At 43.6% G+C, this 25,782-nt stretch overlaps 1 protein-coding gene and 1 long non-coding RNA gene across 6 annotated transcripts in view; one reads left to right on the forward strand and one right to left on the reverse strand.

Moving 5' to 3' along the window:
• The window catches only part of LOC101951371 (EF-hand calcium-binding domain-containing protein 6-like), a 102,733-nt gene that overhangs the window by 47,991 nt on the left and 28,960 nt on the right, over positions 1 to 25,782 (reverse strand). For all 4 annotated transcript variants that reach the window (XM_065596790.1, XM_065596789.1, XM_005281986.5 and 1 more), the window contains exons 8-11: positions 24,003 to 24,145; positions 22,523 to 22,719; positions 19,668 to 19,775; positions 17,779 to 17,844 (exon numbers count right to left, since the gene is read on the reverse strand). In XM_065596790.1, coding sequence (XP_065452862.1) covers positions 17,779 to 17,844; positions 19,668 to 19,775; positions 22,523 to 22,719; positions 24,003 to 24,145 — 514 coding nt within the window. The remainder of the gene's footprint in view (positions 1 to 17,778; positions 17,845 to 19,667; positions 19,776 to 22,522; positions 22,720 to 24,002; positions 24,146 to 25,782) is intronic.
• Positions 51 to 25,674, forward strand: LOC101950916 (uncharacterized). 2 transcript variants are annotated; one of them, XR_010601445.1, is made up of 7 exons: positions 51 to 546; positions 1,907 to 1,961; positions 5,043 to 5,144; positions 12,257 to 12,359; positions 12,971 to 13,073; positions 24,081 to 24,409; positions 24,733 to 25,674. It is a non-coding gene; the product is annotated as an uncharacterized LOC101950916 (long non-coding RNA). The 2 variants fall into 2 exon arrangements; XR_508791.4 differs by having other exon boundaries at positions 12,883 to 13,073; positions 24,733 to 25,673.

Below are 25,782 nucleotides of genomic sequence, written 5' to 3' on the forward strand. Positions count from 1 at the left end.
GGGGGGGGGGGGGGAATGAAATGCTGTTGTTCTTATTGTATGAGTAAAGGGAAGTAGAACTGTACTTAGCCTGTGCTGATTGAGGGCATCAAGAGAGAGGGTGGGGACCTGTCCCTCTCCACTGTTTAAAGACAGAGCTGATTAGGCTCCACAGATAGTCTTTTGTTCTGTAGCTGAAATCACTGATTATCAAGTCTAAGTGCTTAGTCCTGCTGTGAGGCCAGTGTTTCTGTGGAAGAGACGGCCCAGACTGCACTAGCAGCGAGGTTCCCCTACTGAGAGCTCAGCTGAAATCACAGAGCTGGTGGAACCTCAAGAGACCAACTCGCAGAGGTCACAGTGGCAGGTGGCAGCAGAAGGCGACTGCGCAGGGCCATTGGCAACAGAGTGGTGGAGTGAACGGTGGCACGACAAACAGCAGTGGCCAGAGCGAACAGTGAACAGCTGGAGGAACGAGCAAGGTGACTTCTTGCCCCCCACCTGGGAGGTGTACTCATGTGAAAGCACCTCTGAACTCTGAGTATTCACTGACCAAGGACAACACTGGTGAGTGGGGTGCAGTGGAAGGAAAAGTGAGGGGCACGTTAAATAAACATTTGTTTGTTGGACTATATTTTAGTGACTTTGCTCCAGAATGCTAGATTTGTGACTGGAAATGGAAACTTATATAATATGTTTCCTAGTAGGCCAAGATTTTTAAAATGCATTATTTGCCCAGGTTGTTATCTCACATCATTGCTATCTTGAGAGGTCATTATGTTGGGGAGTTTCTGTACTAAACATTTTTATTATTATAATTAATTTTTACATAAGAACGGCCATACTGGGTCAGACCAATGGTCCATATAGCCCAGTATCCTGTCTTCCGACAGTGGTCAAGGCCAGATGCTTCAGAGGGAATGAACAGAACAGGCAATCATCAAGTGATCCATCCCCTGTTGCCCATTCCCAGCTTCTGGCAAACAGGCTAGGGACACTCAGAGCATGGTGTTGCATCCCTCCCATCCTGGCTAATAGCCACTGATGGACCTATTCTCCAGGAATTTATCTAGTTCTTTTTTTAATCTTGTTATAGTTTTGGTCTTCACAGCATCCCCTGGCAAAGAGTTCCACGGGTTGACTTTATGTTGTGTGAAGAACTACTTCCTTTTGTTTTTTTAAAACCTGCTGTCTTTTAATTTCATTGGGTGACTGCTAGTTCTTGTGTTATGTGAAGGATTAAATAACATTTCCTTATTCACTTTCTTCACACCAGTCAAGATTTTATAGACCTCTATCATATCCCTCCTTAGTCGTCTCTTTTCTAAGCTGAAAATTCCCAGTCATTTTAATTTCTCCTCCTGTTTCATACCCCTAATCATTTTAGTTGCCCATCTCTGTACTTTTTCCAATTCCAATATATCTTTTTTGGGATGGGGTGACCAGATCTGCACACAGTATTCAATGTGCACATGTACCATGGATTTATATAGAGGCAATATGATTTTTTCTGTCTTATTATCTATTCCTTTCTTAATGATTCCCAACATTCTGGTTGCCTTTTTGACTGCCGCTGCACATTGAGTGGATGTTTTCAGAGAACTATCCACAGTGACTCCAAGATCTCTTTCTTGAGTAGTAACAGCTAATTCAGACTCCTTCATTTTGTTTGTATAGCTAAGATTGTTTTCCAATGTGCATTACTTTGCATTTATCAACATGGAATTTCATCTGCCGTTTTGTTGCCCAGTCACCCCGTTTTGTGAGATCCTTCCCCAAATTTTGCCACCTCACTTTTTACCCATTTTTCCAGATCATTTATGAGTATGTTGAACAGTAATGGTCCCAGTACCAACCCCTCAGGGATACCACTATTTATCTCTCTCCATTCTGAAAACTGATAATTTGTTTCCCATCTTTTAACCAGTTACTGATCCATGAGAGGACTTCCCTCTTATCCCATGATGGCTTACTTTTCAAAGGTCAATTTAAATAAAATACATTTTAAAAAAAATTATATTTTTTTAGAAATCTAGACCTGTTATGTGTTTTGGTGTAACTTGCATTATCCTTATGTTAAATTTGCATTATCCTATCTCTTTTTTATATATCTCATGGGCCCTGACACCCCCCCTGTAAATTTGAACACCCCCCCTAATTTCAATTCCTGGGGAAACCACTGCACCTGGCACTGGCCACTGTTGAAAGACAGGGTACTGGACTAGATGGACCATTGGTCTGACCCAGTATGGCCGTTATTACGTCTGGAGTTGGCACAAAAATATCTTTGGAAGATTTCTGGACCAGACAAACAACCACCCAGGGACATACACAAAAGATCTGTATCCATGACTTCAGATGAACTGTGAAACCAAAGTCTCCAGAGTTCCTGCTGTCGTATGCAACTTGGGCCTGGTCCCCACTAACCCCCCACTTCGGACTAAGGTACGCAAATTCAGCTACGTTAATAACGTAGCTGAATTCGAAATACCTTAGTCCGAACTTACCGCGGGTCCAGACGCGGCAGGGAGGCTCCCCCGTCGATGCCGCATACTCCTCTCACCGAGCTGGAGTACCAGCGTCAACGGTGAGCACTTCCGGATCGATCCGGGATCGCTTTATCGTGTCTAAACCAGATGCGATAAATTGATCCCAGAACATCGACTGCCTGCCGCCGGACCCTCCGGTAAGTGTAGACGTACCCTTAGAATAGCTCCAAGTTCCCCAAACATGACTGGACACAAAGGAGCTGGTCCTGAACATCTGGCCTACTGATGTATCCAGAGTTTTTCTTCTGATGAAGGAATGATGTGTTGTGTGTGTGACACTGGAGGAGGAAGATGGGGCTATGCAGGTTTCTGAAATGTGCCTTAGCCTCCTGCCTTAATGACTACATCTGAGAATTAAGGAAATATAAGAGAAAGGTCTGGAGAAAGCAAGCAATGGGAAAGAGGTGTAGTGATTCTACATCAACATTGTATTCTGACATTGTGTCACTTATTAAAATTCCAGAGACCTATTTAACATTACTGATCCAAGGATTTCAGGGAACATGGTGTGACTACATGACATCCTTTATGCCCATTGGTGTGGAAACAAAAAGAGCCTTTATTGAAATGGGCATTTTGCATATACCAAATTGTGCTAAATTACAATATTGTACCTTTCATCCTAAAAGGATCCTTAATGCTTTACAAACTTAACCAATGCATACAAACCCAGTAAACACAGGGATCACATCATCCAGCACTCAAATGCAGCCACTATTTAGTAACACACACAGCACTGCACAACAGATGAATCACTGAATTCTCTGGGGCATATTTTCAAAGGCAGATGCAATGGGCAGGGCTTGAGAAACAGATATCTGTTAGCTGGAGGGCTAAGCCCATTTAGACAGAAGCTGATAAAAAATATGAGAGAATTGTTAACAGAGAGGTCCAGGGGAAATTATAAAGTAATGAATCATCCCTGAATTAGAGCCTAATTAAACCACACATGGTGATGAGTCATTCCTGTGCAAGGCTCCAGCCAATCCACAAGCCAGGAGCAGGTCTGGTGATATAAGTCTCGCAGGAGAGGGGACAGGATCTGTTCAAAGAGTGGGGGCATGGCTGGAGTGTGCTGCACTCTACCAATCTCCAGCTGGCAGAGAGGCTGTGGAGGGCATGATCTAAACGGATATAGATCAGGTTTAAACAGATGTAAGTGTCTCCTTATAGAATTGTTCTGGTTCAACATCACATCTTTAGTTGAACCAGTGCAACTTCTGTGTTTAGACAAACCCTAAGAATCTGACCACGAAAAAAAGACCTGTTAGTGTATTTACTAAAAAGCAACAAAGAGTCCTGTGGCACCATAAAGGCTAACAGATGTATTGGAGCATAAGCTTTCATGGGTGAATGCACACTTCGTCAGATGCATATAATGGAAATTTCCAGAGGCAGGTATAAATATGCAGGCAAGAATCAGTCTGGAGATAATGAGGTTAGTTCAATCAGGGGATTTACTATCTCTCTCCACTTATACAGCAGTGTTCCTCATAATACTTTTTATAGTGCTTTATGCAGCCTAGTTTTAAATGACTCAAGCGACTACACTTCACTTATCAGTTTGTTCTGCAACCTAAAACATCTCGCTGGCAGGAAGTTTTTCCTGATAGCCTAAACTTTCCCTTTCTAAATTTCATCCCATTGCTATTAATTATTCCCCCACATACCACATTAACCAATTCCTCTCCTTCCGTGGTGTTTACAAACTGAAATACTTGAAGGCTTGTTGTGTCCCCTGTTTAGAAGTTGCAAAGCTCCTTTAATTTTTCCTTGTCAATTAATCCCTCTAGCCACCAGGTGATTGCGTTGCTCTTTTTCGTACTCCTTTCAGGTTGGCACCAACTCTCTGTCTAGAGTATTGCACAATTTGATTGTATAGATAGGGACTTAAACGCAATGCTCTGTGTGAGGTGATACTTTGCAGCCCAAAACTGCATTAACCCTTTCTGCAACCAGAGTACATTGGTCCTGTGTATTAAAAAAAAAAAAAAAGCAGTCAGGGCTACTGCTTCACACTGTGCATGGGTGTGTGGAGTCCTTCAGTGTAGGCTCTTCACAGCCTGACATCAACCCCATCACAGAATTCAAGGCCTAACACAATGTGTAGGAGAGACCTCAATATTGATATAATTTTATTAATGCAATTTTTGCAACTCAATGTCTTTTAAGTCATTACAAACTTGTTTGCACTTTTACTGAATACTAAGATATACACCTCTACCTCGATATAACGCTGTCCTTGGGAGCCAAAAAAATCTTACCGTGTTATCTCGAACTTGCTTTGATCCACTGGAGTGCGCAGCCCCGCCCCTCCGGAGCTGCTGCTGTACCGCATTATATTAGAATTCGTGTTATATCGGGTCGCATTATATTGGGGTAGAGGTGTAGCTACAAGAATGTTATAGCCAGGATGCTTGGACAGATAACGATACATATGCTTAGCTAATTAGCTTACAAAATGTTAAAGCTATTCAGAGAAATTTCAGAAGGTTTCTGCTTCTCTCTTCCAAGGACAAGCAACCATCAAGCAGACAAACCATGAAGACACTTTTAGGAAGAAGTCTGATTGTGAAAGCAATGCAGGGTTGTGTTATCAAAGCAATAAATATAGAGGTAAAGTGGCCTATACCAACCCCTCTAACCCCTTCTCAAAGAAAAAACTGAGTTTAAACCCACATAAAATTCTAGAAATCGTTACAAAAGCAATAAATTTCAATAAACACACTAAAGTTTTCATTCTTTAAACTTGGAGAACATTTATGGTGGGAAACCTCTTCCAACGATACTGGTTATTTCCAACTCATGTTTCCACTTAAGGGTGAAAACCTTTGTTGTATCTCAAATGCTTAAGGCGGCATAAGCTTCTTTCAGTATTTATATTTGCAAATAATTTGTATCTAAATATAAACCTTCATTTAATAACGGCTTGATATTGTTATATAAATAGTAAGATTTGTTATTTACAACTATAGCAACATCATTTGATGCTAGACTAATTACAAATGTAAGAAGCTATTTAAGTATAGAATATTTATAGTAATGGGGAATTAATCAGTCACTGGTGTTGTACAAGCAAACCCTCTCTCCTAAAAGCAGGAAGATAGGAAAATCTTTGTTTCTAAAATTGTCAGGCAGAGTCAAGAACTTAGGTTAAAGACTTTCTAAGAGTTGTTTAATTTTAAAAAAGACTGTTTTGAGAATTAAAGACTCATGTAAACAGGAATGTTTTGACTTTTCAAAAAGAGAATTTCAGTTTCTGTCAAATGTTCATAGATGTTTAAAAAAAAATCACAGAAAATGGACTGAATAAAAAGAAAACTTTTAAAGTTAGTTTTAACTCTCTGGATCTTTCCTGCCACAAGAAAAACAAAGGCAAATAAAGAAATGTTGCCTATTCATTGAACAGGCTGCATATTCAGGATCTGAAAGTGTCACCTAAGCCAACCCCAAAGGCATGGAGCCAATGAAAGAGTGACATCAACCAATTTTAATCTAAACAAGCATGAAGGAGGTGTAATTCTCTATAATTTAATGAAAATAAGGTGAGCACCCCACACTCGCACACCCCCTGCTACTCTGCTTTAGGGTGACTAGATGTCCCCATTGTATAGGGACAGTCCCAATTTTGGGGTCTTTTTCTTATATAGGCTCTTATTACCCCCCACCTCCGTCCTGATTTTTCACACTTGCTGTCTGGTCACCCTACTCTGCTTAAACAGCAATCACTTCACAACTCATCCTGGCCATTTCTACAAGCAAGCCTCTACAGACAGATAAAAGGTAAGAAAAACAGAAATCTCAAGAAAAAAACAACCCAAAGAAACCTCCCCAAGACTGCAACATGGATTTGTGAGAGGTAGTTAACTAAAACACTGCCAAGGGACTAGATTTAAAACTCTTGTAATTATTTTGTGGAAAAAATATAAAAACAGTTGTAATTTAAAAGACTAACAGTTTTTTGTGTTAATCATTAAGTGGTTAGACCATATATTCCTGCAGAGGAGACAGAGGTAAACAGAGAAAAAGTGGAATTTTATTGGAATTAAGATTCTCCTTATATTGGTTAAATAGCCTATCTCAAGACAGCTCCTTAAATGACTTATTTTAAGTAACAGATTTCATAGGGTAATTACGATTGCTTACTTTGCCAACAACAAACTGGCTGGTTACTTATTAATAACCAACAGGTCCATCTGCTCTGAAACAAAGTTATTTTGCCCATCTATAAACATTCTTAGTTATCTAAGGATATACTAAAGAATGGGTTCCCAATAATTTTGGGAAACAATATAGTTGGGTCTGAATTTACCAGCCCTGGGAAAGAACACACTCTGAGGTGTAATCTCTGTTAAAAGCTCTCCACAGCAAGACATATAGAAGAGAGTGTAATGGATGTAACCAGTTTATCATTTGTGTTGGTGCCATTTGTGTTGTTTTAATGTTTTCTTTTCCTTCCTTAATAATAAAATAACCCTGGTTAAGAATTGTGATTATTTTGTTGCTTTTGATCATGGTGTCCCCTAATGGATGTAAAAGAACCCATGTGACTAGATAGTGGTGGTCACACACTCAAGTTGGCAGCAAGAGAAACAATCCATAAGAGCTGGCCTCTGATTTCTTCTTTCTCCACACTAAATACTCTGTAATTTTTAAAACAAAATTACTTGGAATCCAACAATTTACAACTACCCCTTTCAGCCCCACAACTGCTATTAAAGTCAATGGGAATAATTCCCTTGATTTTAAAAGGAGATTAATTGGGCCATAGGAATTATAACAACTAATATTTTACATATTGAAAAAGCAATTAGCTGAAAATCAACTTATGGCTATTTCCTATTACATCATAAATGTTCATTGCCTTTTGTCTGTGTCTCAAACATTCACCTACAGATTTTAGGCAGTGAGATGGTTAACATAGGAAGGAAATCAAGAGTAAGTCTACAGCAGCTGGGATGTGCGATTCCCAGCATGGGTAGGCATACGTGTGCCAGTGCTGCTCAAGCTTGTGTGCTAAAAACAGCAGCATGGCAATGGCTTGAGCTAGCCACTCAAGTCCAATCTCAGCCGATGCCCTGGGTACACACTCAGGAAGCTATCCCAAGCCTCCACCACTGGTGCACACTGCTACTTTTAGACACTAGCAAGCAGAGCTAGTGTGAATCTGTCTACTCACACTGGGAAAAGACAGTTACCTTTTCCGTAACTGGGGTTCTTCAAGATGTGTTGCTCAGGTCCATTCCATATTAGGTGTGTGTGCTCACCACATGCACTGGTGCCGGAAGTTTTTCCCTCAGTGGTATCCGTAGGGGACTGGCTCTGGCACCCCCTGGAGCGCGAGCACATGTCGCAGTATAAGGGGCGACGCCGGCTCCCCCCACCCTCAGTTCCTTCTTGCCAGAAACTCCGACAGTGGGGAAGGAGGTCGGGTTATGGAATGGACATGAGCAACACCTCTCGAAGAACACCAGTTACGGAAAAGGTAACTTCTTTTCTTCTTCAAGTGCTTGCTCATGTCCATTCCATATTAGGCGACTCCCAATCAGTGCCAACAGAGGCAGGTAGGAGTTCACGGACGTGTAGACTGCAACACAGCTCTGCCGAACCCAGCGTTGTCTCTGGCTTGCTGAGTGATGGCGTAGTGCACCGTGAACGTGTGAACTGAAGACCACATCACAGCTCTGCAAATGTCCTGGAGTATGTCCACAGTATTGAGGACCCAGCGGTCCAAAGTTATAGTGGTCCATGCGGGGAGGAAAAAAGAAAGGCAGTTGGAAAACAGCAGGAAAATCAGATCCGGGGTATAGTCTGGTAGGTTGCCCTCGAGCGCACCCTCAAAACGCTCGCTTGCCCTCCTCATGAGCTTGGAGGTGGGGCTTCCCCTGTGGTGCCTCCACCTCTGGAGCCTCCACCTCTGGAGGAGGGCGGGATGTTGCGGCCAATGGCCTATCGGAGGTCCCCGCCACTGACCGGGAAGCCTGCAAAGGCTGGGTAAACCCCCACGGGTTCCAGGGGTACCACACCACCAACCATTGGCCAGGGGTCCATGGGGTCGGTTGCGGTGTTGATGATCTTGACAGTACTGCCAGTGCCAGGGCTTGTCCCACTGACAAGGACTCCTGTTTAGTGACAGAGTCATAAGCGGAGTGGTTGCTGCAGGGTGACCATGACCGTCTGGACTGGTGGCCCTCCTCTGTGTGGTGCTGGCCACTGTGTCTTGACATTGACCTGTCTGATCGAGATCAGTCCCTCATGTGGGCCCTCAGGGATCTTCAGTGTTCGATGGATCGGCGTTGGTAGATTGGTGATCTACGCCTCATGCTGTTTTACCAGTACCAGGACCTAGAGCGGGACCGGGAGCTGGAATGGGCCGGTCATTGGGAGGATCTCCCTGACTGTGAGGATTCATGTCTCGGTAACAGGTGCCATCGGGCGGGTGACCACTGGCTCCACTCAACTGATCGGTTGCATGATCAGTGCCGAGGCACTGGAGACACAAAGGATTGGTCTCGACGCTCATGCCGTGCCTCGAATCCCATTGTTGGTGCCCAGGGTCTGGAGACCGAAGAGGGCTTCTCTGAGCCTTCTTTCCTACTTCCGAGGCATGACGGCTCCATGTGGGCGAGCGCTGGAGGGACATTCCTCGCGATGGGGAGCAGTGCCACTGAGGCGGGGACATGTGGAATGGTCCCAAGGTGGGTTTATCCCTGGACTGGGTACTGCTGGAGCCAGTGTGGGCGGCACTGGTAGTGTCAGGATCTCCTGCGCTGCCTGCAGGGCCTCGGGTGTCAACAGGACTTCTAGCTGACGGAGGCCCTCATCACTGTCCAGTGTGGCAGGCATAGTATGGGAGGGGCTAGACCGCTTGCCTTGAGCTGGGGCCCGACTCCCTGACAGAGGCATTGAGCCACCCAGCACAGGTCTTGGCTCTCCTTCGGCCCTCTCCTTTCTCTTACGGGAAGTGGGAGATCTTCCCCTCGCAGTCCTCTTGGGCTTCTTGGCCAGGCTGGGGAGGGAGATTGGTGCCGGCTCGTAGATGGCGCCGGCGGGGCACTCTGAACGGATGCGGTGGTGCTCGGAGCCGAGTCAGACCTCTGCTCCAGTGCTGGGGTCAGCGCCAACTCCATCAGGAGCACCCTGAGACGGATGTCTCTCTCCTTTTTTGTTTGGTTTGAATGATTTACAGATGCGACACTTGTCGCTTATATGTCCTTCAACTAGACACCTTCAACAACTAACGTGTGGATCGCTGATGGGCACAGGCCGCTTACAACGATCACATGGCTTAAAGCCTGGGGACCGGGGCATGTCCGTCCCTAGGCTGAGTCCTGTCCAGGACCAACTAACTAGAACACACACTAAGGGTAACCTAATGATATACAACTATTTTACAGGAAAAAACGTTCGTGAGACACACTGAACGAAGCTAGAAAAGCTAGCCAAAGCAACAGACATTCAGCACCGTCACTGATGGCAAGAAGGAACAGAAGGTGGGGGGAGCCAGTGGCGCCTATTATACCATGGCATGTGCGTGCCGCTCCCGGGGGCGCCACAGCTAGTCCCCTACGGATACCACCAAGGGGAAAACTTCTGGTACCAGTGCATGTGGCAAGCACACACACATAGGCGTGTGCATGGGGTGTGCCGGGTGTGCCCAGGCACACCCTAATGCAGGGGTGGGCAAATGGCTCCACTCCCCGGTGTGGCAAGCAGTGGGGTCCACACTCCCGGGCCGGAGCGCCCAGCCGAACGCAGCAAGCCGCCGGCCCCTCTCCCACCTTCCCCCCTCCCCTGGAGCCATGCTGCCGCGCGTGCAGTGCTCTGGGGGCCGGCGCTGCGCACTCCCGCGGGGCAGTGTTTAGCTCTGCGGTGAGGCAGATATGCTCCCCCCTCCTCTGGAGCCATGCCGCCGCGCGTGCAGCGCTCTGGGTCTGCGCGCTCCCGCGGGGCAGTGTTTGGCTCTGCGGGGAGGCTAGGAGCCTCATCTCATGGTAAGGGGTCCAGGGCCAGGGGGGTTGGATAAGGGGTGGGGGCAGTCAGGGGACAGGGTGGGTTGGATAGGGGGTGGGATCCCGGGGGGGTGGTTGGGGCGGGGGGTCTCTGGAGGGGGCAGTCAGGGAGCAGGGGGGATTGGATGGGGCATGGGAGTCCCGGGGTCACTCAGGGGGTGGATAGAGGTCAGGGCAGTCAGGGGACAGGGAGCAAGGAGGGTCCTGGGGAGGGGGGTTAGTGGGGGGGTCTCTGGAGGGGGTGCTCAGGGGACAAGGAGCTGGGGGGGGTTGGATGAGTCAGGAGTTCTGGGGGGGGGCTGTCAGGAGGCAGGGGTGTGGAGATGGGTTGCGGGAGGCAGGGAGCGGGGGGGTTGTATGGGTTGGGAGTTCTGGGGGTCCTGTCAGGGGGTGGGGAGCAGTTGGATAGGCGTGGGAGTCCCGGGGGTCTGTCTGGGGGCAGGGGTGTGGATAAGGGTCAGGGCAGTCAGGGGACAGGTAGGGGGTAGGGGTCTAGGGGGCAGTCAGGGGACAAGGAGCAGGGAGGCTTAGGTAGGGGGTGGAGTCCTGGAGGGCCAGTTAGGGGCAGGGGTCCCAGTCAGGGGACAAGGAGCAGGGGAGGTTGGGGGTTCTGAGGGGGAAAGTCAGGGGGCAGGACTAGGGCAGGGCAGGGGTGGGACTAGGGCGGGGCTCCCTGGGTGCACACCCTAATGAAATGGGCTGTGCACGCCTATGCACACACACCTAATATGGAATGGACATGAGCAAGCACTCGAAGAATTATACCTTCGAGATGCTGGGTAGACTTATCCTAAATTTTAAGTGTGATTGGCTGTGACTCAGTTCAGGTTCTTCCGGGGCTTTGAGAGTCAGTGGTGAGCTGCAAGTGGGGAATGTCTGGAGATGCAGCATATGAGCAGTAGCGGTCGGAAGAAAGCAGGGTGTAGTGGCACTGGCTGGGGATGCGGGGTGTGTGTGGGGGTGGGGGGGTACAGAGGGACAATACCCAAGCAACAGCCACTGGAGGCTTTCTGCCTACATGAGACAAAGGCACACAAAACTTTCATCGGGGTAAGGGAAGCAGGCTCCAAAGCAGCACTGCAGCATCATTTAAAAGGTGTCAAGTATCAGAGGGGAAGCCGTGTTAGTCTGAATCTGTAAAAAGCAACAGAGTGTCCTGTGGCACCTTTAAGACTAACAGAAGTATTGGGAGCATAAGCTTTCGTGGGTAAGAACCTCACTTCTTCAGATGCAAGAAGTCTTGCATCTGAAGAAGTGAGGTTCTTATCCACGAAAGCTTATGCTCCCAATACTTCTGTTAGTCTTAAAGGTGCCACAGGACCCTCTGTTGCATTTAAAAGGTGGTAGCATGCACTCTAAGTGTCAGCCTCCAGCTGTTAGCTAGTGTGAAGGATGATCAAGTCAAGCCCTCTCTGGGATGAGCAGCAGCTCTGGCCCCCATTAGTCCTCCCTTTTTTGGTATGAGTGTAGCTGTACTGTGCGTCTATTTAAAAAAAACAAATGAACTTGCACACACATAAAACTTAGAGCATTCACTGTGTTGCACAAACATAATGCCTTGTGCTCAGTGACTGCCAGCACCAATAGTCTAGATAATTTTGCATGTGCCAGGTGGGTGAGAGAGTCACCTTGTAGACCTCCTCCCAAGCACATTCATATGATGCAGCCAGAATCTAGTCCTAAATTAGAATCAGGTTTGTTTTGTTTCTGTTTCAGGAAGGATTATAGTCAGTCGTGGGGGATCTAAACAGCATAGAAGGGAGTGAACAAGCTGGCGTGTGATCTTGAATTCAAAGAGTCTCCCTTACTACTGTAACAGGTAACAGCAGTAGAGCAGCACAGAAATGCTATCATCAGATTGCAATTACATTTGAACTGTTCACTACAGTACAAGTGTCTTGTCATTTTTACTAATTAATAGTAACGAAAGCAATGAAAAATGCATTCCAGTGAAGCAGTGTGAAAAGAAAGGGATGAAGACGGGAGGATTTAGAGTCCCTTTGTATCCCCATTGGAAGGAATATAAACATTTAGCTTAGTATACAATAGTGTTGGGCCGGGGGAGGTGATGGGGCTCACAGAGACTATTGTATTTTGAGGCTAAACAAAAGACCATCAGATTTGTTTCTGTTGTGTCCCTGTCTCAGTTTCAAATCCAAATCCCTAGAGGCTCATAGTTCTCTGCAAAAACCATTAGTAACTTGGCGAGGGAAGGACTTTTAAACATTCCTGGTAAAGATTTCTGGGACTCCTCATCTGAATTTTATTTTAACAAGAAAGAAAAACTTCAAATTAAAACACTTGCTTCACTGATGTTTCTATCACTTTTTTCCCCCACACAGATATTCAGACATGTACATGTTTGCTCACCAAATATTTGCAGAGAATAAAAATCTTGTGACTACTTGGCAACTATGTATTCACTCACAGGTGCAAACCCAGAGTGTCTTGTTCAAGCCCTTCTTCTGCTTATCAAAATTTCAGTTATTCAACCAAGGAGCATGAACGATACCAGGAGGAGACTAATCACACAGTGAGTACTCTAATGTACAGTCACAATCAACAGTTTGCAGGCTTATTGACAGGCTGAAAGTTATCAATATTAAGGCCAGAAGGGACCCTCATGGCCATCTAGTCTGACCTCCAGATGTGTTCACATATAACCATTCACAGAATAATTTGGAATAATGAACTTTTTTTTAAATCATTCAATTTGTGAGTAATTCACAAACAGAAAAAAGGGCAAACAAACACACACACACACACACACACAACTTATGCAGTTCCCTCTCAAGAGCACCAGGAAGCTTTACAAAGTCCTTTATAATTCAAAGCAGCCTCTAAAAACAATGACAGCAGAAAACTTACTAATTGGAATCACACATTAGTTACTGAATGTACAGGACCAGATCTTAAGCCCCCATTCCATCTCTTTTGAGCTGCTCCAGCAACACACAGCAAGTGGAAAGCCAGCTTAATATGCCAGTAGGGGATTCGCTCAGAGCAGAGGAATCCCTGGACAGTGTAGAACTGGCAGAAATGACTCTGTCATGCTCCTTCACAGGCCCTGCGTAGGGGGAGTGTCTGGAATACAGCCAGGGGAGGGTGAGTGGCTGGACCACTGCTGTGGCCCAGAGATCCCCAGCGGGCAGAAAGGCCAGTTGGGGGCAGTTACTAATCAGCATGATTTAGAATAGACTTGAGGCCCTGAGAGCTGAACTGGCCCCCACCAAGAGTGTCATGGGTGGAAATGCACCCCACAATAGTCCCCAGGCGAAAAGCGAGGCAGGAAAGCATGTTCTCAAAAGGAATGAGAAATACTTGTTGAGAGTGGAATCCCCTTAAGGAACAATTTCCAAAACCAGGAAGAATTTCCGGGTTTGCCAGCTGAAGCTTGCAGTAGGGACCATTTCCACCAACCTGGAGAAGCAATAGCAGAGGGTTTGGGTGGGGTTTTAACAGGTAGACCTAGGAATACACTGTAGTTATGGGATAAACAGGTAATTAGGAAACGAGTGGCATGCTCACAAATAGCAAAGCTGAGGAGCCACACAAAAGAGCAGGCAAAGGAAAGGATTTTGCCCTGTGAAAAGTGTTTTATCTGGAAAAGGATTGAAAAAATTAAATAATTTACCTGACTTTATTTATGCTCGTGAGAGGCAGGAGTATGATATAATATGGACTAAAGCTTGCAGGTGTACAAGGCAGAAAATATGGCAACAACCAAAAAACCAGCCTAATAGCCAAAGCGCATGCGGTGCAGGCAGCCTGAGCGAATTTCACCCTGGCACAATTAACTATGCTAGTGGATACATCCTGCCAATGAGAACAGATGTGTGCCATTCCCACAAAGGGTGTGTGTTTCCAGGACCATGGGCAGGGCTGGGACAAAATTATTATTAATTTACTCACTCAACAGTGATGCCTAAAGGCCCCAATCATGATCCAACAAGTGTGTATGCTGCCATCCCTAACAAGATCAAGCTGGTAGCAATTACTATGAGCAGGCTGCTCCTGAAAAAAGGAGCAGCAAACAGCATTGCACAAATTGTGTCATGGATGATATTGTAACGTGCAATTGAAGGAACTCCCTGGCACCATAAATGTTTTACAGTGCAACTCACCATGCAATGCTATCCAGCTTTCCCCCTCAACCATTATAACAGGATTTGCCTCTGTATAATTTAGTATAGACCAACATTAAAAAAAGAATGAATAACGTGATGGAGCAAAATTGCTTACGTTTTATAAAATTGAGTGCAATTTTTTAGCTAATTATGTTCAGTTAATTTTTCAAGTCCTCAGAAAATGACTTTGCAAAGTGTTGAGGCCTCAAAAGAGTTTTTCCAGCACAATGTTTTCATCTTCCAAAATTTTGTGTTTTCAAAATGCTCATGGAGAAGTGCCTCAACAGAAAGCTTGGGCAACTTCAGCTTGTGGAGAGAAGACACGGAGGGACAGAGCACAACAGTCACACACTCACTGACAATCAGAGCAGGTCAAAACTTTTTGCATGAAAAATTTATTTGTCAAAAAATAGCCACTCTTCTCAAACAAAACATTTTCAAAAAGAGTTGAAGTTACTGAATTTGTTTTTTACAGTTTTTTTCTACCACACTTCTAAAAAAAAAAAATCAAAATAATTTTTAAATCATTATCAAAATTTTTCATTTACCAGAAACCTAGTTTTCAGTAAAGAGAAAAATCTCCTGGATTTTGGTAAATTGAACATGTTGATCATGATTTTGTTAGAAAGTTTGATTAAATATTGTTTAAAAATGGTTAAAATATCATGAAAAGTTTAGTAAAAAATGGGAAATGGGTCCATTTTAAACCCTGCAAAATAGATACTTCAAAATGTTGAAATTTTTCTGAAATCATTTTCCTGTTTTTTGAACAGCTGTATTTGGAATGTTACATGCCCACACAAAATCTTTGTTAATTTTTACACATGCTTTTTAAGGGAGCCAACTCTTTGGTACCTAAACGTAAGACTTCCAAAAACATACAAGTACAGAAGTTTGGAAATTTCTAGTCAAGGTTGTCTACCTAGAGGTAAAATCCTGGCCCCACTAAAGTCAATGGCAAAACTCCCAGAGACTTCCATTTTGTCTGCATTTCACCCTTGATTCCCATTCAGTTACAGTTTCAACAATTAAAAATATGATGCCTACAAAATCAAAGTGCAGCCATTTACACTGGTCAGAGTCAGTCACAGTGGACTTGTAATACTACCAATTCACAATGGAGATGTTTTACATCCACTTTGCACAGCTGTACATGAGTCACAAGGCAGTGAAGAATCCTTCCTACTCCTTAACAGCCTTAAGACTCCATAATAACCCCAACATAAATGTACCCCAACATAAATCAGGTCTTGGGGCCTGATTCTCCACATGATTATATCAGTTTTACACCAGTGCTACGGTACTGAAATCAGTGGAGGTACAGTCAGGTGAAACTGATGTAATCGAATGGAGAATCAGACCCATTGCCTCTTTTGAGATGCTAACAGGGTCTTTAGACTGAGCAGAAATTGCCAGTATAAAGTATCTTGGGCCAAATTCAGAAGTCTTCACTTAGTCCAGTACTCAAAACTTTTCTCTCCTTTTTATCTGAAGGCCTGATCAAGTATTTCAGGATTTGGTGTAGTTTGTGTGTGGGTTGTGTACCAGGGGCAAAGATTCTCTGAAGAAATCACAGCCACTGAGTTGTGATTTACTTGCAGTCAAAACGGATCCAGCTTTTCTTCTGTTTAAACTTCATTATCTTTTTCAAACTCTATCTCATGTCCTTTTATAAGCTGAATTTAGTTAAGATATCTATTGTGCTAGGGAATATTTAAAGTAAAAATACATGTTAGCACTGTTGAAGAGCTATATACTTTCTGACAGCACTCTTTACCCTCTCTTCACTCAAGCCAATCAGTGGGAATTTTGCCTGATTGAACATAGATAAGAACGCTGAAGCAAGCCAAACATTTGCAAGCAAGACTGATGGCTTCCCCTAAACAAAGGGTACTCCGCCATCTAGTGGCAAAGATGTTTCAACATTAACAAAACTTGCTTTACAAAAATCAAATTGAAACCTTTGCACATATGACTCATTATTGTGGTTCATTTCTCAAAGCTAATTATGGTGAAGCAGCAATATTATACTGGCGATGGACACAGTATAAAAACCTAGTGAAATGGAATATAAATAGGTAGCTTTGCTGACAGCACAAGGTGGAAACAGGAATCACACAGCAAGAAAACTGCTACATGCATTGGATTGAGATGCGTTGCCAATTTTTATCTATGAGTCCATAGCCCACATTAATTTTCTGGCCACAGTCATGTCTCTTGTAGTGTGGTGCCAGGCTGTCCCAATGAGAGGATCATGTACCACATCTTCAGAGAACCAAGGACTAGCCATTTTGTTTTTCACATAAACGTTCCCCTTCCATCATTTAGTTTAAAAGAAGCAGACCATATGCCCAATGATAACATAATTTAATTTAGAAGCAAATAAGTAGAACTAAAGGAGAAACCATGGTATCTAAGAATGATCAAACAAAATGAAGGGATAATCAACAACAAACCACCTGGTGTAGGTTTTCAATACACTATGAATTGCGAGTGATCATTTAAAGGCACAAGGCATGTTTGTTTGGCCAGTTTGGGAGTGATTTTATATTACGGATTGGAGATTCTGTTACATTCTGTTAAAGCCTGATCCTGTTGACTTCAGTGGGAAATGAAGGTGCTCAGGACCTTGCAGGATCAGGCCTTTGTTTTGTCATTTATCATTTTTAATTGGTGTAAGGCACCAAGAGGGCCTGATTTTCTGCTCCATTACACTAGTTTTACAGTGGTGCCACTCCACTGAAAACACCGGGGTTGCACTAGCATAAAACCAATGGAACAGAGTGGAGAGTCAGATCCAGTTATTTTTTATGTAACACACCCCCTTTTTTCTATCTTAAGAAGATTCAAACTGCTCCTTTCACACAATTGTAGTTTGAAAGCAAAAAAAGTGACTGAAAAAAAATCCATTATTTCCCTGCTTTCTCAACACCTTTGGTCATTTCATGTGGCCTCACAGACACTGAAATGCAATGTGTTCATGCCACGGACACATGCCGTGGCAGGCAATGTGAAAAGCTGAGTATTAAGGAAACATCCCTATGAAATAAAAACTTGTCTACAACAACTTCATGATCATAAATGAAGGGAACAAAAGAAACTCATTCTTACCGGCTCTCAACTGCTGCTTGAAACTCCTGCTGACTAATGACCTCTCTCTCCAACCTGTCAATTTTTCTGAGAAATACAGAAAAAGGGATCAGATCCCATGACGTTCAGAAAACATATTATCCTGCATATTGAAAACAAGTGAGCCCTAGATTAGTGAAAGGACACAGCTAGAAGATCATTTTGGCCCACATTTCATGACTCAGATAGACGGCCCAATACCATTCCAAGGTTTCTTCTATGTCATCTACCTTGTGCGATAAGGGGCAAACCTTGCCTCAAGTGTACAAGGAGTCCATCTTTCCGGGGGTTCCTTTATGCACAGCTGCTACACAGAGAGGAGCAGACAGTGGGTTGGCCGGCAAGTGAAAAGAACCAGCGAATTTGCTGATTCCTGAATCCATTGGTCAGGGAGGATGCAGGCACCAGGAAGACTACTCCCCATGTGAGGCTGTATGGGAGAATTACTATTTCCTTTGCCCCTCAGCTCTCAAGGAATTCCCCAATGCATAGTCAGACTGCTGGAGACAGGATTTAGGGCAATGACTACTTTTCATGTATAGTTGAGGTAGTCAGTTATTTTTTGTCAAGGTCCAAATTTCATGGTCAAGGTATAGTCAAGGGTCAGACTCCACAGAAAAAAAAACCCCAACAATAATGATAATAATAAGTAAATAAAAATATTTTGGGGTTCAAAAGCGTCTGGCTATCTGGATTTGGCCCACAGAATGTCCATTGATTACCCGAGTATATGGCATATCAGTTGAAAACCTTCAATGACTTGCATCTTAACAAAACGCACTGACTGAACACACCAGTGAATCATTTAAAAGGCGCACTGTCAAGAGTTACAGGCTAAACTGTGATTTTAACGGTCTGTCTATGACTGAAAAAAAATCCATCAGCTCCCTCAAAGCTCAAGGGCTGTAACACAGAGAGTTCCAGTTTCTAGCTGAGCTTCTGCAGCAATAAATGCAGGGCCTGGGATCTATTTGTAACTGTGGGCAAATCCCGAGGGACACCACAGCCTCACACAGCTAAGGAGAGAGTGGGCACAGTTGGCTTTTCAGCACCTTCCTTGACCCTAGGGGCCACCAGCACATGTTCTAGCAGCCTGAGGGAGTAATGGGGAAAGCTCTTCAGAACACAGAGCACTCCAGCCACACACCTTACAGCAGGGGTGCCAGGAGTCGGTGATGCATAGCCAGCTACCCCAGTTCTACCTCCATAAGGAGCATCCCCAACTGGCAATTTAAGCCACCTTTCTGTCATCTTTACCCTGCAGGAACAGGCAAAGGTGACAAAGCGGGGCTGAGGATCTGGCACTTCAGTTTTGCCTGCTCTCATGGGGACTGAGGGCACTCTGCACTTTGCAGGGTCAGGCCCCCTGGAGCAACTCTCACTACGAGGCAGAAAGGTCCACCAGGGGCCCGCAAATGCCTAAAATATATGTTTTAATTAAATAAACTAAGAGTGGTCATTTCTTCACAATCACTCACACTTCTCTGAAAAGGAGGTCGGTGATGATGCCACCTTCTCAATAATATAGAGGCTAGCAAGGGGTCATTGGCTTTTAATGAGATCTTGATTAGCATCTGGAACCATTGCTAAGGCTCCAGGCCTGCAAAGGGATCTGATCTGTACAGAACCTCACTGAATAGTCCAACTGATATCAACCTATTCAACAACAATGGAACTCTGCAGGGGGATCCACACAGTTGCACCCCAGTGCAGGATCAGGGCCTAAAACATTGTCTCCTGTAAAAACTCCTTTTCTTTCATTCTAAATTTGTATTTCCAGTATTCGTGGATTCTCTCTATTTTAGCATCTTCAACAGTTCTATCTCACAATCTGTCAAACATAACAAGAAACAATTTGATCAGACACTTACTGGAACGTGGCCAAGAGTGAAAGGAAATCAGATTGAAACAAATTTGCCAACTTTGCTTCAATTGCAGTCAGAGTGGAAGCTGGGCTGATGCTCCCTTCACGATGAAATCTACAAAGGATGCAATTTAAAAGCAAGGATTAATACAGATATCACACATACCTTCTCTATTCTATTGATATTCTTGTGCTGCAGCTAGAGTTGGTCAAGAGATTTCTGACAGAACAGCGTTCCACGCAAAAATCCAGATTCAATGGAATTAAAATGTTTTCTGGCTAGCCGGCTCCCAGCTCTGGAAGGCACCGAGAGAGAATAAACATGGAACAACACAGTGCCATAACTACAGTACCTTCCAAAGTATAACCATGCTTTTGAAAATAATGTACTAGCCCACACCTCTCCACACACGTTATGGCTAGACGGTTTGGTCTGTGCTATTGTTCAGAAACTGGCTGCAGTTATGAATCACTACAAACACACCCTTGGTGTGCTTTATAATAACTCCATTCAACAGCTTACAGGCTACTATTACTAGGATACCATCAGCGACAGACCACCGATGGATGGTCTGTTGGAATGTTATTTTTAGATGTTGGTTGGAGAAGTAGAAGATAAGATACTCCTCCGTGCTCAGGCACTCCTGCACACCCCACGGGTTCTGTAAATCATGCTAACATAGAGCTTTTAGTGACATCAAAAGCCTCTGCGTCCTGGTCAGGATGACTGAGGAACAGAAAGCAAGACAACAATTACAAAAGTTATACGTGACAATCATGTTTTAAGAGAAAAATATTAAGGCCAAATCCTTGCCTTACTATTATGATGTGCATTCTTAGGTAGGTGAGTGATGATGGCTAAGCAAAGAGCCCTGAAGTCATTATGCTAAAGCAGAGCAAAATGGGATTAGTACAATGGGCTTAAGCCAAACCCCACTGACATCAGAGAGAGTTTTTCCATTTACTTCCATGGGCTTTGGATCAGCCCAGGGTGCTCAGCTATGCCCCCTACTGCTGTTCCAAAGCAGAGTCATGTGCACTTCTCTCAATGCCCGCTGACAAGGTGTGCGCCTGTGCAAGGGCTCACGCTCCATGCCAGGCTCCCATTCTAGTAGACCACACCACTTTAGGGCTATGGAGTGCCTCCAGATATGCCAGCCAACTCCTTCAACTGCTCATGGAGATACTTGGTGGCTTCTGTCCTGCTTCTACACAGGTGAGAATAGGGTTACCAGTCCTCTTCCCCCACCCAGTGCACCAACACAACAAGACACATCAGAATTTTGCTCTGAGCAACAGAACATGACAGTGCCTTTCTAAGAATTTATACAAACTTCAGATGAATCTGATGCAAGGACCAAAGGCCCAAGTGTTCGTAACCAATGAGAAGAGTAATAGTTCCACATGATGAAAAAATACAGAATAAAATCTGAATTAACTATGGTAGCTCCTTCCTATGGGTCTCCAACACACCTTGTCTTACTTGTTTATATTTTAGCTTGTAACATTTCTGGGCCACAGGCTGTCTTGCACAGCATCAAGCATATTATTGGTGCTTAGCAAATAAGGAACAACAGTAATGACAGCATTGGCCACATTATTTTGTTGTAAATACAAAATGACATTGAAGACCTTTAAAAAGATGAAGATTTGAAAAGAAAAATGGTATTATCTATTTCTGAAAAATAAACATCATTTCAATGGATTAAGTATTTCATTAAATAGGATTGTGAAATAATTCATTTACTCCTGGACTGTTACTTTTCTGTTCACATTTTGTTAATAATGTTCAGCTGAATTTTGTGACAGTCTTTAAAGTTCTTCTGGTACTGAAACTCCCACAGCAGAGGGCAGGAGAATAGCAGAGAGGAAGCATGGCTCAGACTGAAAAGGGAGTCTCTCCAAAGACAAAATGGATAGTTTTACTGTTTGTTAACAGGGTTATTTCAGGTTACTTATCTTGTCATGGAGGCAGATTCAGTCTTTAGAGGCCCTATTTAGTAGTAGTTATCTCCAGCTTTCCAAGTCATGCAAACTGCAGAAGGCCATGGCTTATGGCTCTGTACCAAGCCACTTATTCAGGGGGAAAGTCATCCTGCTTCAGAAGGCTAATGTTAAAATAAACTTGTGCTTTCTTGTGAACTGTTCTGGGGAAAATGAGCCGAAGCAAAATTGCACATCTCCCACTGTGGTACAATATTCCCTAATGGTCTATATTCCACCACCCCTACTCAGAATGGGAACCAGGCAGCACATGAAAATTTCTACAGGCCAAGGTTCAGAATAATCTCTAGCCCTCAGTGGTGCCCAAGATGAGGAACGTGCATTGTCCTGATTTAAGGGATGTTTTTTTAAAAAAACACAAATCAACAAAAACCTTTGCATTGAGGAGACCTTTCCCACTTACCAGAAGGGAAAGGTTCTCTTTTGGGGATGTGGAGGGAGAGGGGAGCCCTGCCCTAATTCCATCTGCCATTTTCCCAGAAGCGTTGTAGGGGGAAAGGGTACAGTGTAGGCTTGATGAGCCCTACTGGATGACAGAAACAACGTTGTCGGCCAGAAATGCAACATATTAGACTTTAACTCTTTCCTGGTTGTCATTGTTAGTCAGGCAAGAAAGCCTCCACTTCACAAAGCACCCCATGAAAATTAGGTGCAGCCTCCACAGATGCAGAGCATAGGAGGCCTATGGAAGTCACAGAGGCGGCTTTCAACTGGATAAGGGCCGTTGGATTGTATTATCACTTCTCTCTCTGGTTTGAGTCACTGGGCTTAATTCTACCTTGTGAAAATGGGTGCAGCTCTACCAAAGCCATATAATCAGAGAAAGCAATGATAAATAAGCGACGACTTCATACGAACTTATGCTTGGAATTAGAGAGAATTTTGTGTGTGATCCCTCTGTCACTACGATCCTGGAAGTTCCTTAAAAGATCCAAATAATTGATCCCAGTTTGGCTGTTTTCAAGACCACATCTTGCCAGGAAAAGGTTAAAATGCTCCTTTTTGAGATGCATGTCAAATTTTTGTAGGATTGACAAGAAGGATTCTTTTCCCACCTTCCAAAAAAAAAAAAAAAAGTGAATCAGACTTCACTTTATTTAAATAAAACTTTAATATGCAGAATGTCACTGATGAGCTTTCTCATTACTTATTCTGTTGCATGATCACTGTATTTATTCGGTGTTCAAGGGCCACATTCAGCCACCTTACTCGTAATGGGCAAAAATCCCAACTCCACGGCAGTCAATGGCAACGTTCGTATTGGCTTCGGTGGAGCCAGGGTTCCATTCAATGAACAGAACTTTACTCTACGAGCAGTCCCATTGATAGGAGTTCTCCCCTCCACTGTGGCTCTTTTATCCTGCTGTGGATCAAGCCAAGGAAGAATTCCCCCTGGAGCAGGCTTAGCTTAAGGCCTATCTGCAAGCCCCAGCATTGGTGGCATGTCAGGAATGCATTGAGTAACCATTATTTAATAAATCTTCATATAGTTTATTATAGGTCTGGCTATAAGCATTGTCTTTGGTGTAAGATCTAAGGGAAAATTGACCTGGGGTAAGTGACTGGTCCTTTGTGATGAGCAATAACCTGAATCTTGTTGTGATTTTTGGTCTTAAAGGCCATCTACCACAGAGATGTGCTCCCATGGGTGGCAAGATAAGCCAGAATGTCTGAGGGGACTGTCTGGGACCCCGTTTAAGGCTGTTAATGTGCCTGATCAGTTTACACTTGGTGCAGTTGATTGGTGAAATCTAAGTTCAGAATTCACAACCAATTTGGAGTTTGTGCCCTAGTTTTTAAAAGTCTGCCCTGAGTTGATACTTATACTCTTGGGCCACCATTGGGAACTTAATACAAAGTGTCAATCTATAGAAAGAGATTGCAAACACTTTGGGCTTGTTTGTTTGGTCCTCTCCTTTATACATAATCAGTCTTGCTAAACTGCTTGCCTTGGTCCTGATTTTCTAAATTTTTGGAATAAACACTTGCTACTCAAATTGTTAGTGCCTATTAATATAAAAGGGACCATTTTCTTATTAGAAGCATCACATCCACCAAAGCTATGGATATAAACAATATTAATGGATACATTTTCCAGTAAGTCAGCAACAAATGTGGAGATCACTGCTATACTGGTAAACACAAAGGACCAAATAATGCTCTTCTCACTTATCTAAGTAACCCTACTGAGTAATACCAACTGGCTGGTTAGTGTATTGGGGTTTGGATTCAAAAATCCTTGCTTCACATCTCATTACAGCCCACACAATACCTCCAGATCATTTGCTGTGGGCGCTTCCCCATTTAGAACAGATTCACAGACTAAAAAGCATTTTACCTTGCCTGTTTTTTGTGGGTCATGTTTTTCAAATTCTTCTTTCATGTTTCTAAATCCTTCTCTGAATTTATCTTTCAGCCACCTTTCTATGTCAAGTGAAGCTCTGCGTTCCCACTCTGCTTTCGAGATTTCTCTGCTTTGTCCTTCAGTTGTGATATAGAAAGAAAAGTTTAAAAATTATTTAATATAAACAAAAAGAAGACAGGTAATATGGTGTGAAAAATAATACGACTCTAATGCACTGAAACTGTATAGTACTGAAGGAGTCAAAGGATGGGAAGACAGCTGTAATTCTCCATGATTTTGTTACTGATAAGCCCTAACAGTGGTGAAACAGCCATCTTTCTTCAATCAGTGATGCCTCCTGTTAGTTACAGCACAGCCCAAGACTCCTTCAGGTTTTCCAGGTACTTTTTTTTAATCCAATTAAACTCAAAGACATCACTTCTCTGCATCTTGTACAACTCCTTTGTTGCTTTCTTTGCAAAGTATTTCTTGGGTGTAAATTTAACCAGGATCAAATTTGCAAATGACATTAAATTTTGTGGGGTAACAAACACACAGGAGGACAGAACTAAACTGCAAAGTGAGATGGAAAATGGGGGCTGCAGGGAACAAGCAGAGATCCACATCTACAGTGAAATAAGCAACAAAGATACAAGGTGAAGAGAAATAACCATGCAGCTGCGTTGGTTGCATTTAAGTGAAGTTATTTTCATCTGGTCTCCAGTAGAGTGAAGATGAGGAATCATAACCAGACAGTTAGGAGGGGAGGTGTCCCATAAAAGGATCTCAAGAAGTGGTGTACAGAATAAAAAAGTTTGATGACACCTGTTCTAAAGTGCAAGCCAGCATCAATCCAAGCTTCTCCACACTGTACCACCAATGTGCTTTAACCCTGACTTCGAGGGATCACCCTGAGATGTAAGAGAACAATTCCTCCTCCACAGCCATTCAGTCTCTGCTCATTGGGGAATTCAAGGCAGATCCTTCAGACACCAAGCCACACATTTGTATGCATCTCTGAAACTGAACGCAGAGAGCATTAGGCTCCCCATGTCTACCCTTAAGCTAGAAGGCTGGACCCTATGACAGAGACTTACATTATAGGTACTCTCACTGCAGGTCTGTTTGCTGTATTTGTAATATATTTGCTAATGTATGTGTTACTTGATCAACTGTCAGACCTGTTCATGATTATATTGCCCTTTTGTGAGTGTTGTATAAAGAGAATAAAAGCCTTACATATATTTGTAACAAAGGTTTTTCTTTAACTCAAGTAGTAGATGCTTATGTTTTTGGAACCAAAAGTCCTTGATGATTCTATCCCTGATGTTGCAGACAGGTAATTGAGCAGGTAACCATGGTGTCTGTGCATAGGTAACATCATATAGTGCAGGATATTTAAGTAAACATTGACACAAAGAAGAAAAACTCCCAGAACCTAGGAAAGGCAACCAGCATAATCAACTATAAGCATTCTATAGACAATATTTGGAGGATCTAAATTACTTGTTCAGTGCTTAGATGTTATTCTGATAAGTACTATAGAAAAACCTCAGATAGAGAGAGTGGTGGAGAATGGTATCAGTAAACAACAAATACGGTGGAAGATTTGTGATGTGGATACCTAGTCCAATAATAACTGAACTAAAACCACGAAATTCATTTCACAGAGGCTACCAGACAGCCAACAGACAGAGAGTAACTATTTTAAGACTTGACTACTTCTGAGCCAGTTGTCTAGAGGTGTATCCATAACCAATCCCACAAGTGATTC

Source organism: Chrysemys picta, chromosome 5 (assembly GCF_011386835.1).
Source record: "Chrysemys picta bellii isolate R12L10 chromosome 5, ASM1138683v2, whole genome shotgun sequence".
Taxonomy (NCBI): domain Eukaryota; kingdom Metazoa; phylum Chordata; order Testudines; family Emydidae; genus Chrysemys; species Chrysemys picta.